We start from the raw sequence: 17,490 nt of genomic DNA on the forward strand, positions 1-17,490 counted from the left end.
AAAGGACAAGGAGTGGTGATAAGACGTCCCTTGCAGCGAGCTCGTACACAGGTGTCTCTACTGTAGCTTTCTTCACTGAGAGAAATGGAGATTAATGGATTGGCTAAAAATAGCCGACTGTAAGAATACAGGTCACCCGTGTCGTCTGAAATGATCAAAACCTGCTGACTTACAATACAATCCAGAAATACCATAATCAATATCTTCACAATGAAAAACAGAGAAGCCGGAGTACCTGGAGGAAACCCATGCAACATGCAAACTCCACCCAGGAAGGCCAGAGTCGGACTCAAACCCAATCTCGAACCAAGATCTCACCATCAAATATTCAAGATCGAAACAATAACGTGAGAACAATAAAAATCACAATGCACGTGGCTCATGGCATGAACAGCGTCCACCCAATACACAGCAATCAATATACAAAGTCACCACACACAATTAACCGCAGTCAAACAGTCATTTCAGCACCACAGACAGGTAAACAGGTCCGTGATGTTGTGTCCCAAACAATACGTAAACTACATCATCAATTACATTTTGTAGGAGGAGATGTAATTTCACAACGATCTGCGGAATCTGTAGACACGACAAGAGATTTTAGGACTGGAAGCTTTCTGGTATCTGCCGAGCAAATTTTGCTTTGTAGAGCAAAATCCCTTAAAGCAAAAATCTCACCACTTTATTGATCTGTGCCTCAAAATGGTGAACTATATAACTTTATATTTTGTCACACATTTGGTGACTTCATTATATAATTCATTCATATTCATAATATAAATAATGAAATAATCCCAATGTCCACATATAAGGACATTTTTTTTCCCCCAAAAAAACTACTACTTCCTGTTCAAAGATGTTGCTAAGTTTTTATGCATCTTAGGTCCTCCTCATCACAAATACCATGGAGGAAATAAAAGCCAAATAGCCCCCCGTCTCTCTATTGTGCAACTTTGGAATATTTTATTTTCACAGAGTTGAATTTGAAAAAAGTTACATAAAGTCATTGTTTGAATGAGTATATAATCCAAGAATTAATCATTTCTAATACCAGTTATAGAACGGAGCCCATAATATTCTCACAGCGTTAATAATATATATATAAACAACAGGGAGATGAGGGGGAAGGATAAGCAAATGAGTGGGTGTTTGGAGGCGTACTCTAATATGATCAGCTTCTTAATGGAGGCGCTCATGCATAAATTCAAGTCTTCAACTTCAGCTGTTTCAGCTCCGGCGCTTCTCACAGAGCCATTGTTTGTCGTCCTTATTATTGGGTTTTTATCATTAAACAGGCCCTCAGTTCAAACTTAGCTCTGTTTTCAGGACTTGGACACAATACACACACATATACACATTGAAAGGCACACACACAGTCACACACACACACAGAAACATTGAGTACCACACATGCTGTTTTTGTTCCAGAGCCCGACTCCCTGGGGGACTCCTCCGGGGCTGTTCTGAGAGATAGCGGGGACCCTCTCCACACACACTCTCCCCCACTGTCTGACCTTTACAAAACACAAGTCAGAAATGTGTGGCATTCTCCTCTAATCATTTGCACCTAAACACATGAGAAATGGTGCTCAATTAAGACATCCTACGCCCCCCACTCCCTCGTGAGAACGCCAGTCACTTTTCCTCAACAGCAGCCATTATCAAACCCAGAGGCATTACTGCACTATTATTTAACATATAGTTATCTACACTCATTTCTCATGACGGCTAATGCTGTTTTATTTTTTTTCCCCGTGCGGCTGCATATTGGATCTATACGCCTGGCTTTACACGCTTGTCTGCTTCTTTCATAAGCCTCCCTCTGTCCTCTAGTCAATACACTTCTCATTTCATCTGTGCCGGAATCTCTCAAAAGCTCGGCTCAAGGAACACACACAAACCGAGAAACTCCTAAATAAATCCTTTCAATATGCCCTGTGTCTAGGTGAGGCAATCGCTGCTCCTCTGAATCGCAACTGCTGAGATGGGAAAAGCCACGGAGAAGTGGATTTTTCTAGCCTGACTCTAGACAAGGACACCGTCTTGTCTGAAGGGAAAACAAAACTGCAAAATGCGCCGATGCAACTTAGCGGTTCAAAATATCAGGAAAAAACAATCATTATCCGAGGACAGACATCACATTCACTTTTCAGTTACATTTCTGTGTTATTACTAGATTTATTCACTCCGTAAGGCTGAGAAGACGTCAGACATTAGTCCTGTTGAGATTTGTCTGAGGACTTTGGAAGAAGTCGACGGGAACAGAACAAAGCAGCAGCAACAACAAACATCGCCTATGCTAATAATAGGTTTACGCTCCATTGTGTCTGTGTGTAAGCGGCATTCATAGAAAAGGAAGGCGAACTTGAGTTGTCAGAGATCAGCAGATCACAGTCTGGCATGTCAGCATGGTTCGGTAAAATGCTAGACGGCGGTGTTGATTTCTATGCCTCTGTTTTGTGTTTCTTTGTGTGCTTCAAACAATGTTGACTGGAACTGAGCAGGCTTAGAGTTGTAGCTACTAAATGTTGAACAACTGATGCCTCGTGCAGAGAAAAATGTTGGTATGTGTCGTGTAGGAGGAAGACTTTTCGGAGCTTGTCCTGTCTTGCACCAGTGGCAGTTGTTGAGGTCTGCTTCCCCCCGCGATTTGTAGTGACTATTTAAGGGAGGTGCACGATGTACCGACAGTGTATCCAAGAAAGGGAACTGGACATTAAAGTTTTGTCAGTGTCTTCAAGAAAAAGTCCAGTTGCCTTTCTTTTGCAATGTTTTTTTGAAATAAACAATGACCTGGATGACTGAGAACCTTCACAGACATACCTGCACAGTATATCCAATGTGGAAGCATATTATTGGGTGGTACAACAAGACAAATGAAAAACCTACCAAATAAAAAAAAGAAAAAATCCTTTGTCTAAATCTACGTGCTACATGACCCGTACAGGAGGTGGTCAAGGGAATGTGGCAGAGGCAGACAAAAGAATATATTCATTAATTGGTGATGCAGTCTTGGGATGTTCCCCTTGACTGTGACCTCGATTAAAGCTATGAGTGGAGATGGGCATTGATAGGATTTTACTGATACTGATGCCATTCTGCTTATCGATCCAATTCCTTATCGATTCCCTTATCAATTCCTACTAAATCTTTGGTCTAGAAAAAGTATGCGTTCATGGTTTTGTGTAAACAACAGAAAATTATGTAAGAAAACAAGTAGGAAATTTGTCACTGGATCCTCACTAGCACTGCTCTGCTGAGACTTGGCAGCAGCTGCACTCGTTGACCGGAAATTGTTGAACACATGGCACTCTTGGTATTTAATACGTGCATCGCTGACAAATGCTTCAACTTGTTGGTGGTGTTGCCGCCTTTGCTTGAAATTATGTTGCTGCACAAAGTGCATGTTGCGCTGTTACGATCCCCTTTGGTGAACTGAAGCTGCTGTGGCCTGTTTCAGTCTTTCCGTCTTCACATGATGTGAATGACGTGCTACGACGTGAAGATTCTTCTTTTGTTTTATTGGCAAACAAATTCTAGGTGCATTACGGTCACCATCTGCTAACGAATTGGCACAATAAGGGGAATCAATAAGCATGAAGGCTAATGATATCATTGAATTGAACCAGTTAGAACCAATTCTTTAAAAGAACCGGTTATCGATGGCCCATCCCTAGCTACGAGGCAGATCATATGGAGAATTGCCTAGAGGGCATCCATATGATTCCCATCCAAAACAGATTCTGATGTGAAAAAAGTACTTTACCCACCAAACTTGTGCAAGAACAAGCTAATGGATCAAAGGAGTAGTTGACCAGAATCTCCTACACTGGAAAAGACCCCCATTTACTGCAGTTACTACATTGATTTCTTCCAAGTGGGGTATTTGGTAGCAAATCAATGTATCCAGCAATTCCTTTTGTCTTGCTAAACTGTTTTTACTAATGCAAGGAAAATATTAGTGTTGTAAGAGTATTGTAAGCGTAGGCGCTGATCCTGATGGGTGGTCATCTGGCATGTTTTCTGTTTCAGTAGGCACTGGGTGAGACCCACCTACTGACGTTCAAAAACCCCAATCCTGTGCTCTAACACAGCAGAGCAGGTGGCATAATGTTTGTTACACCGTACGAGTGCTCCCATCTGCTCTGTGAGTCGAGGGAAGCTCCAGCGCAACCTCGATCAGTTTTCCATTCCACCACAAATTTATCATGTAGTCGACACCATTAATCGGGTTGCATTGATGGAGTGGTGTAGCCTCTGGGAATGGTGCTTTGTTTGATGTGTACCTGTGCACAATCCATTGCCTCCTTGGAGATTTGGTGGAAGAGGTTTGGATTGGCAGTCATGGCAGTCTAAATGTGTAATCTGGACAACAGAACCAGTGTAATGTAATATATTCTTCTAAGAAAATCACCAAGCCTTCGTCAGGATGATTTCACACAACAGGTGCCATGTTGAATCCTTTCCAACTCAGTAAATGTTCATAGATTTGTTACAAATATCAATATTTGCACCAACACTGATGTCTTTCATTGCAGCGCCTTCACATCATTTCTATTACTGCTCAAAAATCAGATTTTAGCGTGGGTGCAGTACCACTTGTTAGGCCAGTCCTCTTACTTAGCTGGTGGCAAAAGAAAAGTGGCGGTTCGCTCCAGTCTGACCTGCTATTAAACATTGTCCTTGGCTACATTTAATAGATTTACCTGCTCATTCCGGAAATCATTGATGTGGTAGCGGAGCAATAAGCAATTTGTAACCGTTTGAGCATGAATGTTGACATTTACAGAGGAAGAGTGGCTACTTGAGTCACCTCATAATTTAGAATGTGCTATCTCTTTAAATATCTTTCTAAAGGAAAATAAGAAAACCCTATATACAATAATGGATTTTTTTTTTTTTTTTGTATTTGGCCACTTTAGAGCAGAAGCAAAAACACTTATAGCTGATAGAGGAAAGTCTAACCCCGTCCCCACATTATGTTTGAGTTTGTGTTTTCAGCTCTGCTTTGATCAGTGACTTTATCTGGTGTCAGTGATGCTTTGATGATTGATTAGTACATGTGCAGGATATTGGTTATTTATCTTAGCTCTTCCATATGTTGTGTTGCGTGCCTGTAATTAATGTGTGTAGATTTGGGGTCAGATTGCTGAACGCCAGCTCCTCACAGCACATTGTATACAGTTCTATTTAATATTCAAAATCATTGCATCTTTCATGTCAGGGAACTTCATATATTCTGCATAACCCTGCTCGGAGTTTGCATGTTCCCTGTGTTCTTGCTTCCTACCACAGTCCAGAAACATGCTTGTTAGGTTCATTGGTGAATTTCCAGTAGGCGTGCATGTGATTTTCCAATCCCATCCACCTGCAAAACTCCAGATTATAAATGGTAATAGATAACGAACAAAAGAGGACCTACTTAGTTTACCTAATTTTGGCATCGTCAGACAGTGCCTAGAGAGACTTGCTGTTTGAAACTACACCCTTTGATTTTCCGCCTCAAGGGGGAAATAGTTATTATCATACATGCATAATTTATATCCAGTAAAGTCATACTAAATACATACATGTGTCTTATGACACAATTTTTTTCATTAACATATCATAGAAGTGCTTTTGCCCAATTATGTGCTCTTTGTATTTACTCTATAAGTTCCCTGATTAAGAGCTGAGTCGTGTGAGGTTAATAGTTTAAATTAAAAAAGCCTTCACTAAGAATGGCTAAAGGTGGAAATCTTTTTCACTCAGCTGCTAATAAACCCGCCGATTCCCCTTTTCTGGGGCCCGCATAATTGATTCATTAAACCGCTCTCGCCTTGATTCCTACGCTGTTGACTCCGGCGCCTCCTGCCTTCATATCAAATGCAAGTAAGGGATCATATAAATAGATTCTCAGCAGGGATTTCGTCAGTCCTAATGAGAGAGATGGAGGGCGACTTGAATATTGAAGCGGAGCGTCTTGTGCGTGTTTGCCGAAGCACACGAGGAGTCACCGAAGGTCCATCAATTTGTTGGCGAGTATTGGCTTTCCTCCTTCGTTGCTTTCACCCGGATCGATGGGGCAAATGAGAGGGTTTGATAGGACTAATTCTCAGTGGCTCAGGAGCCACAGCGACCACGGGATGTTTCTGGTGTTACAGCTAAAGTAACCCCTCGGTGTGGGGTTTGCAAACATTCAGTCCTACTGTTACGCTTTTAGCGGGGGAAGAAGGGACTATTAGATTTCTACATCCATCTGACTTTCCTTGCAAGGTAAGTGGGAGTGTATCATCTCCCACTTTATACACATTTATAAGAAACTACTCAGTTAGTACAGACAGGCCTTTTCTTCTCCAGAATGCCAACATGACCTAGTAGCATTTGCAGATGAACAAAGTTTCACAGACTATTTATGCTAACTAAAATTAGTTTTAGATGACCATGACTACAGTTAGGGTTAGACGACCCTAGGGTTAGGGTTAAAGGCTGCTAGGGATAGGGTTAGAGGACCCTTCAGCGGGGGATACACGCAGAGAAATACAGCGCAAAATTGATGTAAACATATTTGACGCTCTAGTAAAAACACAATCCAGCACAATTTTTAAATTGTTTCCAGACGTATCTGGGAAGAAAGAGGACATCTGGTCACCCTATTGTAAACGGTTTGGCAAGGGCAGGCAATCAAGTCAATGAAGCATATGATGAAGTGCCAGAGGAAACAATAGCTTTCATGTCATGCCTTTTTATGTCTTTTTCCTAAACAAAAAAAAGACCGTCGTCACACCTAAACTATAGCCCTGCTGGTTGGTTCACACCTCTGTTTTTATCAGTCACCAGTGCACACCTTGATGGCTAGCAGGATGGATCGTCGTGTGTTCCGGTGACTTGTAGTCTGTTCGGCATCGACGTAACACAATTACCTCATCAGCTCAAAGAAAGAGAACCAGTTACATTCGTCGTTTCATTTTAGGTAGTTATAATACTGATGCAGTCAAGTTATTTTGTTTAATTTGTTTTAGTTAGTTATTTGAGTATAGAAACATGCCCATCAGGAAAAGCATACAAACACCGTGGGACCGTGAAAGTAGATGCTGTGTATAATCAACATTTCCTCGTAACTGGTGGAGGTAGAAAAGAGTACGCAAGTGTGTGCAAATTTCATGACTCGGACAGTAGCTACTACCCCGACTCCAAACTCACAGGATGGTGCCACCTGTATCCAGGGACAACAGCATCAGCTTTTGCAAGGAAGCGGAGACGCCTTGTTCATATTCATCATATTTAAAGCAAAATGCATTGTGGACCACAAATCACAACACATTTTTAACCGTTCACTGGTTTTACCACATTTGAATTGCTATGCTGAGGTTTGGGGCAATATTTATAAATGTACACTATAATCACTACAATCAGTTCTGCAAAAAAAAAGAGCCATGAGATTAATTCATAATGCCAGTTGCAAAGATCACACAAATGAACTATTCTTAAAATCAGAGACATTAAAGTTCATTGATCTGGTTCACTTTGAAACCTAATCTGAGGGTGGAGTACTATCTAAAACAACTTTGTGTCCATACAACAACATCAAAACGGTTTACGGAGTCAAGCTGTGGAATGGATTTGGTGCAATGTCAAAGCATGATCCAGTGCAAAAGGCGGTACAAAAAACAGAAACACCAAAATCAACAGATGTTAATTACTGAGAAGGGAGAAGGAGTAGAATGTGTTATGTCAACATAGTTTTCTCATTTTGACTTCACTCATTTCACTCATTCATATACGGTCAATGGTCTGGACTGATTGCAGCTTCTAAGACTCAGAATGATCAACATATCATAAATTGTGAAACTTTTGCCATTAGCGATAATGAGAGTCATGGCTCAAGAAATGACATACAGAGAGGTGGGTTTTCAGTCTGTGGAGGAGTGACTCTGCAGTCCTGACTTCCTGAACAAAATGTCATGTTGAATTTGACATTTACTGCACAAGTCAGAAAAAAAAAGTATTCTCCCACTTTCACAGTGGGTGCACATTACCTGAATGTGTTTCTCTGGCTGGGCCTGCACAAATTTAATCCCTTTAGTGGTGCAATGCTTGGTGGTCTATAAACACCGGTTCAGAGGGCGGCTCTTTTTTAATGTGCAGGAAGTCAGTGCGGTCAGTTGCAGCTTCCTCATCCAAACACACTGTGTATCCTTTGTCGTTTTCTCCAATTAAACACTGCCTCCTTCACAGCATATTAAAATAATTCATGGGCTCTTGGCAAAGTTTTCACAAGTTTATGATCTTCTACAACTTCTGGGGCATTAAATGACTTTATTTCATTTGAAGAGCTTCATTTCACTAAATCTCCAGGTATGGCAATATCCTTGCCTTAAATATCTATCTTCGGATCTGGGGACACGTTCAGTCGTGATTAATGACCCCCTCCCTTTCTCTTGTGTCAGGCTGCTTGGGTATTAAGTTTAGCAGAACATTTGAAATCTCTGAGAATTTGTCCCTGATATTCATCTGTGTTTTAAAGAAATCTGGACAAAACACACCCACAGCAATAACCAACTTTTTCTTAGATTAGATCAGATAGATACTGTGTTTATCCCAAAGGAAATTCAATGTCCAGTAGCTTCATCGCATAGAATAGAATAGAATAATAACATATAATAGTAATAATCCTAATAATAATGGTCTGAGTCATGATGAATGGCTGATTCATGCTCAGGTTGCCAGGAAATGAGAGTTGTAGGAATAAACCTCTGGAGTTTTTTTTCTCATCTCTTCTTCTTGCTGTCACAAAGCAGAGAGCTGTAGGTGGTCCTCACTGTGCAAAAAGGGCACGGATGTCCTTTAACTACTGAATGAATGATAGTGAAATGCTCCAACCCACTCGTACCTTCCATAGGTGCTGCGATATCTCCAAAATAGGAGCTACAGCTACTTACAATATACTGACTTTTAAAGGAGGAGGAAATGGTTAAGTCAGCTTAATTCCAGGAGTTTATTTTTTTCTTCTATAACCTACAAAGTTGTCAGCCCAGTCATTTATTATGTCTCCACTGCACCCATCAGCCTGCGTGTGACTAACTGAGAGAAAGGCTTTCTTATCTTTTGAAAGGCCGTAATGCCCTTTTCCTCGGAAGACGATCTTTATCAGGGAGCTTTCACTGGGTTTTTCTCTGTGCAACTCATTGTATTCCCTTCTTCCTGGTTGGGATTCGTGTTTGTTTTTTTGTTACAGCAGTTTAGAACTGTCTTAAAAACAGTTGAGAAAAACAAAACTGGGAAAGGATTCTGAGGTATTTAATCAAAATCTGGGTTTCTCTGCGAGCTGCCACAGTCAGAGGAGGATGAAATCAATCAAGAGAGCGATTCAGAAGTCTTCCCCTGCCAGGAGAATCACACAGTCATCACCGTAGGGCTCATTATGAGTTTCCAAGAAGAAGACATTAACGTTATATTACAATATACTTCAGTAACGTCTAATAATTCAAGATAAGGAACAACCACCTTTACATTTCTCTCACTGTCAATCAGACTTAACGTTTACAAAAGTAAAAACTGAAAAGTTGGGGACGATTCAATACACAATGGGATGGTGGACCCGGAGCCAGCTCATGATTAATTAAAAGTGACAAATGTATATTATTTCCCTGCCAGACTCAACTGTTTGACTGGAACTCGAGTTCAGAGAAGCGTTTTTTTGGCAGCAGATACTTGGTAATTGTCTCCTGCTGTCTCACTCTCACAGAGACGGAGAATCTCATTCAGGGAAAAAAAAAGAAAAGAAAAAGGCCAAAAAGACTTTTCTTTTTTTTTTTTAATGTCTTTCATGCAGTGATTTCACCCATTCATTAGGCTGGTGATGGGAATAGAAATACCTCTCTCCTGATCCAGAACCAGCAGCAGGATCAAGGAAGAAAAGGATCTCAGACGCATGATATCTGAGCTGGATTTGTTAAACCTTAACTATTAAATCTCAAAGGATCAGTGAAAAAGGAAGGACAACAAAGAGAAAGAAGACCCGGCCAGTGGCTGTATAACAGAGGTCACACAGCCTTCCTGCTTGTTTCTGGCTCCAGGTATAATCTTCTTTTGTGCAAATACGGTGCAGGTCAGTAAGTCTGTTTGGCCCCAAAACTTCTCAAGCTTCTCAAACTAAAAGCCTCTCGGCTGTTTTACACCTCATGCGCTGCAAATGCAAATGCAGTTTGTCCAACATAGAAAGTTAACGGAACTTTTACAAATTGTGGAAACCAATTCGTACGACAACTTGTGAAAACCAAACTTGTGAAAATTTGAGAAGCTGTTCCTCATTTTTTAAAAGTCACATCTGTCTTCATCAGCTTAAAGCTATTGGAAGCCATGTTGTGCCAGAATCAGTAGAAAGACTGCTCCCTCCAACTTACTGTAATTGTGGAACATATTTTTTTATGATTATGCCAAGAAACAACAGGTGTTCAGCAGTCTGGTTATGGGCTAGAGTTCACTTAACTCACCATTTCAATGTTTTTATGAAGAGTTGGTGAAAGAATCAGATTTGAAACATTGCAGATTGGGGAGGATAAGGTTGGCGTGGCGATGCCAAACCTGCAGGAGTATTATCATGCTGCGCAAATTAGACCTGCAATTTGCTAGTGTGATAAAAAAAAACAAACATAATAATAATAATAAAAAAAAAATATGTAGCCAAATGTGAAAATCTGGAACAATTCATACAACGGGGAGAAATTCAAAGTCTTACTGATCAAACACGTGGATGCAGTCAATTTATATTTAAACTGTGGTTTAATGTAGTAAGAAAGTACAAACTGTGTATAAAACAGGGAACTTTATGAACTTCCAGGATATTAAACAGAAAATATAAACTAAATAACCAAGATCACTACAGACAGCTGCAAATAAGGGACTTTGGATAAAAAATGGATCATCAGTGGAAGTGGAATCTACGATTCAAACAACTATAGAATAATATTTACAATATGTGGCCACCTAATGGAGAGAAGAGGGAATACAACCTCATATGTAAAACTGAAATGGGAAAGACATCTAGGCATGAATATTTCTAAAGATGACTGATTGAATACTTGGAGAACTCAACAATCAACTGCGTCATCACAAACTTGGGGATTATATTGTTGGAAGAACTTAAGAACAATTAACAACAAATACACATCTGTACCACATCCGTGGAGATCTGAATTTAGATCATGAGGTCATGTTTTTTGGCTCTGCCCTAAGATTGTAAACTTTTAGGAGGATGTTAACCTAATTATTGGCAGAATTCTGGGTTATGGTGTACCTAGATCATTTATGCTACTTTGTTTGGTCAGTACGACAGGAGTTGTGTTAAGATAGACAGATATTCACTGTAAAATCTTGTTGGTGGCCTGTAAGAAAGCAATCTCTGGGAAGTGGTACAAGTCAGACTCACCAACGCAAAATCACTGATTGAAAAATATGACTGAAATAAATGTTATGGAGCAACTGACTCATAAGATATGGACCCAAGAGGATCAATGTCGAGAAGAATGAGAGACTTGGATTGTTTAGACATCAACAACATATTTTTCTGATGTTAGTTTTTACTTTTTGTTCTGTTGTTGAATGAACATGTGTTGATTCAATGAACATTTGTGTGCGACGTTTTACAGTATAGCAACTAAAAAGAAAACAGTGTTTTTCAAATGTTGTCTGCATCTTCACCGTATAATGACGGAAGGAAAATACAACATTAAAAGATCTCTTCAAATATTAATTACTGCATTAACCTTGGGAACACTTTTATGGAAGAAACTACTGTAAAAACTGTCGCCGTTGTCACAACTTACACACTTTAAAGGGGCACTATGGATTTTTTGTTTACATTCACGTTTGCACAATTTGAAAAACGTGAAAAATTTCCCATGTTCCTCAAATTAAGATACTCAAACAAACTGTACAAACGGGAAAAAGGAAATCTAATAAAATCTAAACATCATGGCTTATACAGCATATGGTATGTGTGTGCATGTTTTATGTATGTGATTCGAAAGGGTTTAAAAGAAGCACCCGTAAAGGAAGTGTAGCGTTAACTTCTGTCTGTATCATTTTTTCTTGTTTCCTACTGAAGTTGCCCAGAGTTTTTGACAAATCAAAGCTGACCTTGTACTGGCGACTTTATCCATCTTTGACAAGATTTCAGGCAACAAATACATCCCTGACTTTCAGTGTGATGGCAGCGCGGACAATCAAAGTGTTGACAAGAGAGAGATGAGATGATGGGAGATGGGAATGCCCCAGGCTATTCCTCTGGTCCTCTGGTCTCATGAGGCTTTGGTCAGCTATTGCTTTTCCCTCCACCTCCTCCTCCCCCTCCTCCCCCTTCCCCCCCACACAGCTAAATATGTCAAGTTCAGGTGCATCTGCAAAGAAACTCAAAAGCTGTCGAAGTTGTAAGTTGTTCGTTGACATGTGTAGACAAGGCATTCACTGCTGGATTTGTGTTGGAACAGTGAAAGTGACTGAAGGCTCTTGAATATCTTTCAGAATGAATGGACAGAAGCAATGGACACGGGTGGCTGTGATGGCGCTCCTGGTGCTAACCGTGATGGCAGCTGAAGGAGGCAAAGGAGAGAAACAAGGTGACTCTCAGACCATCAGCGTATACTTGCAACATGGACAATTGTCAAATTACCAATTGATGTCTGTGTCGTCGGTGTCCTAGGTCCCTCAAAACAATGCATTTAGTGTGACACAATTTTTAACATGTGTATTAAAATAAAAAATTGAAAGTAGATAATAAAAAGAAAAAACGTTGAGGTTGTTATAATTGGTCTCTTTGGAGAATACACCAGAAACAATCAGCAACAATTTGGAAAAAGGGAACGAGTCCAACTAATCCTGCTTGGGTGAGGAAAATAACTTTTAGCCTAATTTAAATTCAAGGGAAAATGCTCATTTGCATTTGAAATTGGTGCACCGAAACCCATTACGAAAAAATCCAAGCGGAGGAAAAATACTTTTTTTTCTTTTTTAGATGCTGCAAATGGCAGTTTACAGTTCTGGTTTTAATAAAACAAGATTTTTTTATTATTATCATTATTTTACGCAGAGGTGAATCACATAAATGAGTTTTAGCCCTGCAGAGAGATCTGAAACTTGACTCATGAGAGCGGGAATGAATCATTTAGGCGTTGTTGGCCACAAACCTTGACTTGTTTATGAGATCAACATCAGCTATATACAATAAAATGTAATAAAATATGATTTTATTGGTCAGCGTTCGGCGTTTGGCTCTTCAAAGTGTATTGCACCAATGTAACCTTGTTAGAGTACTCAGTGTGGATCAGACCCTGACTTTACTTAATTCTTGGTTCAGTTAAAAATGGCTTGAGTGGAGCTGAAGTTGGAAGACAGCTAGCAACCTATGAGGGCATCAACCTGTCACTTAAAGCAGCCACACCCCAAAGTCTTATTAAAAGTGGACATAAACACATACATATAATTAAATTTTATTAAAGATATGCTCTGATGGACTTGTTCCATGGCAGGCCATAAAGGGTTAAATCTTTAAGTCTTACTACAGTCTAAACAGTGAGTTGCATACAGGTCAACTACCAGAGCTGTCATAAATGGAACAATTGGCTACACCTACACCCTTTCATATTAAGGGCTTTGAACGTAGTTAATTCTGCTGTATAGTTGGATATTTTGATGTGGAGGGAGCCTCGTGTGGTCATTTAAGGAACTGCAGCTTTATTTTTTAGCTTAATTTGTGTTACGACCGTACTTATGTTCTTGTGGACAGAACTTGGGCAGCAAGTTATGACTTTGCATTACTGTTCCAGACGCAGAATGACCACACTGTACCTGTACTTCCACGTTGTCCAATACCAATTATGCCGCACTCCTAGCTCCCATGTTGCAATCAATCAAGACTTAGGCCTCGTCAGTTCAGTCAGAGGTTAAGGTGGGATACGCTTGTGGAAGCCAATATAGCATCTAGCTGCTAGCTGGCTTAAACAGAACCCCAACCAACATTGGTATCAGTTGAGGCAGTTTATTAAACTTTGCAGCTTTTGGAGGCAATAACACTCCCCCCTGTTCCCCTGCATCCCCCAGGAAAGAAGGAGCGCAAGTCAGACTGCGGGGATTGGCAGTGGAGTGTGTGTGTTGCCAATGAAGGGGACTGTGGACTCGGCACCAGGGAGGGAACACGCACCGGCACCGACTGCAAGCAGACCATCAAGACCCAGCGCTGCAAGATCCCCTGCAACTGGAAGAAGAAGTTCGGAGGTGAGACGCAATGTTGAGCAAAACACTGTGCCCACACGTTCTGTACCCATTTGCGGCTCACCTCCCTCTCACCTCTCTGTGATCTATTGTGGCCCCTTCATTTGCACAAACAATGGTCTCATTTACAGGACCATTGTTTCTTTTTCGGGAATAATCCTCCAGCTGTGTCATTTGCTTTTTGGGCTTGACACACTGCATTTTTTTTTTTTTTCACAGCAGAAATGTCTTGCAGAGACAAGCCTGAGGGATTTTAGTTCCCACGGTATGGCCTGTCAGGCAGGAGCCTGCTGCTTCGCAATGAGCCTGTCACGAATGATGAACACACTCCAGAAAATAATGGCCTCACTAACTGGCTATAAAGATTATAGCAGCAAAAGTTTTGGAACAGTGGCAATAAGTTACATGTCTCCGGCTGTCACAGTGTGGAAAGTTACTAAAGCGGAGCTAAGGACATCATACAGAGGAGGCTGGAGATCCTTTCAAACCGAGAGCAGGTTTTATTTAGGTTATTTCTGTATTTTAAAAACATAAATAAATACTGTAACATTTGGCGCCCGCGCCCCGTAAATTGTGTCAGAATAGGTGTGAAAAGACTCAGCTGAACCGTATCTAAATGCAGCCCGAGCTGCTATGGTTGAATTACTGAGTGAAATGTTTGTTTGCATTAATTAAGAGACTATTCCAGCGCTGATAGGGAGGCTGATGCATGAAGGAACGACATCATGTCAAAATGAAAACGGGGGAATTTGAGGTTCTACGCGTTTCTCCGTCTACATTTTGGAAACTAAAGTTTGCTGCACGCGGCCTGATTTGGTCTTCGGGGCTGTGCGGCGGCGTGACCCAAAAACAAACGTACCTGTGGGGCGGGCGATACGCCGCAGCTAATGGGTCCGAACACAATGAACCAGAAACGCGGCCGTACGATGGTGCGACAAAGGCTCGTACGGGGAACGTCCACGGTCACGAAGCCCAAACGGATGAATGCTCTGAAAAGAGTTGGAAGCTGAAAGGGAACCGGTGACAAATGATTAAATGCGTGTTTCCACTAGGTTCACATTTTCACAGAAAAATAAAATAAAAGTTCAAAGGGTGGGGTCGCCTCGCTGATGTGATGGTAGAGGAAAGCAGCGTACACATTACCGAAATAAAAGCAAATCAAATCTCTTGTGGTTCCTTTCCAGCGAATCTTATTCACATGTAGGACACGTAAGACTTTGACGGATGCCGATGAGTGGGCGCGTTCACACTTTTCCGACCATTTTCTCTCCTACACACATCCTACGGAGGAGGGGCTGCCTGACATATTCCCAGGAGCAAGCGCGGGGAGCTCTCTCTCCGTGAGACAAATTATAGGTATGAGGGCGCAGGGTATTAAAAGCTGCTTGCTCAGGAGGTCCCGACGGGGCTCTCGCAACAGCGTGCCCCCGTCATTCCCTTTTCCTGCTCTCCGTCTCCTCACCTCCTCGCCTCGCCTCCCGCCTCTCCCCCCTCCTCCGATGAGCGCCCTGGGATCTCGGGGCGTGATGCTTTTGGTGCGAGTGGAAGCTGACGAACAAGTGTCACAGCCCCCCCGCCGTCTCCCCCCGTCACCGAGGGAGATTGGCAACAAAAGTGTACAGTGCACCAGCTCTGCAAACATACGCTGGCCACTTTCTGCCATTTTCCGGTGCCATCTCGCATCCTCTTTGAGTTTACATTTCATATGAAAGTGGAGCGTGAACCAGGGGGAAGCTGGAGGTACTTTTCTCCACCCTGAGCTGCTGAGATCGTATCGTGTCTGCTATTCCTTGGATGCAGCGGCAGCAGCCAGGCTGCGTTTGATTACATGCGTCTCTCAGAGAGTTTCATCATACGGGAGATATAGGATCAAAAACCGTGAAGCACCATGTGTTCCTGCAGCCTCTGTTTTGTTAAGAATAGCATCTCATGCATGTTGGACTCGTTCTGTTGCTGGAAATAGGTTTTGAATGAGCGGCTGACTATTACCCGCGACTCACAAGTCCCCAAGTTCAGAGGACTTGTTCCAGTCGCTGATTGCAATTGGCTTCAAGTATATGTATATCCGCCGTGTGTCACACTACCAAGTCTCTTGCCTGATCACACTTATAATGCTCCTTCTCCGAGCCACTTCACTTAACAAAAGCGTCTAATTAAGCGTTTTCATTTTGCTGTGTGCTACAGGGGAATGCAAGTACGAATTCCAAGCCTGGGGGGAGTGCGACCTGGCGACGGGCAAGAAGAACAGAACGGGACAGCTGAAGCGGGCGCTCATGGACGCGACCTGCGCCGCCACCGTCACAGCCACCAAGCCTTGTGGGAAAATCCCCAAGACCAAGCTGCAAGGTAAGCTGAGGGGGATGAGACGCGCAGAGTTCCTGTTGATGGATCACCACGTCCTCTTAAATGTGGGTCGGTGCGTGCAGGGGAAACGGATACGATAGTCGACTGTGAAACAAGACGTGCATGATGCTTAAACAGACGTTGGCACCTCACAAATGGCCTCATAAGAGTGACGAACCGTTTCGCCTATTCTTTATTCAACGGTGTATATATATATATGAAAAAAAAGAAAGAGAACATGCCAGCCACTGTAGGGCGATTTACAGACATCACCTGCAAAGTTATCCAGCACGACGCAGCCCGTTGTACATGTGCACAACATAATTTTGCAGCTACAGGTGAGCCACATTTCTCTGCCTGTGCACACTCCCAGTACTGGCCTGTTTGCCCCTCCATTAGCAGAATTAGCATTAGCAAAATTCTTTAAGAAATAAAGATTGCACAACAAAAAACTAAAAAAAATGTTTAAAAGCCAGTCAACAGTGAGCATTTGGAGCAAATAGGATAAAATTAAACTACTGGTAAAAACAGCGAGTAGATGCCATAATTGTTAAAGGAGCATTATTGACAAAGTTCAAATACTGCTAGCATTTTTTTTACGCGCAGGTGGATGTTTACGTCTTAAAGGGTTAAAGGTGGAGCCAATGCAGAAAGTGCATTCCTTCTAATGGCCAGCAGGAGGCGACTCCGCTCCAAGAAGAAAAGAATTTTATGAAAAAAGTTTTATTTATTACGTCATTAAACATTTTCATAACGCTTGGTCGCCATTTTAAAGAAATCTTCAGTTAAGTACAATGCACATTGGTGGCATTTAGAGTAAAATAGACTGTAAACAGATTTTACCGTAGAGCGTGACTAGGACGTTGTTAAGTGGGCGTCCATACTGTCCTCGTCTTG

General features: G+C 41.7%; 1 protein-coding gene across 1 annotated transcript in view; it reads left to right on the plus strand.

Annotated features, from left to right (window-relative positions):
* ptn (pleiotrophin) overlaps positions 1–17,490 on the plus strand; it is a 44,456-nt gene that overhangs the window by 19,583 nt on the left and 7,383 nt on the right. Inside the window, exons 2-4 of the mRNA XM_047575551.1 lie at positions 12,505–12,599; positions 14,080–14,253; positions 16,435–16,596. Coding sequence (XP_047431507.1) covers positions 12,506–12,599; positions 14,080–14,253; positions 16,435–16,596 — 430 coding nt within the window. The 5' untranslated portion in view covers position 12,505. The remainder of the gene's footprint in view (positions 1–12,504; positions 12,600–14,079; positions 14,254–16,434; positions 16,597–17,490) is intronic.

The sequence above is a fragment of the Mugil cephalus genome, chromosome 22, assembly GCF_022458985.1.
Source record: "Mugil cephalus isolate CIBA_MC_2020 chromosome 22, CIBA_Mcephalus_1.1, whole genome shotgun sequence".
NCBI lineage: Eukaryota > Metazoa > Chordata > Actinopteri > Mugiliformes > Mugilidae > Mugil > Mugil cephalus.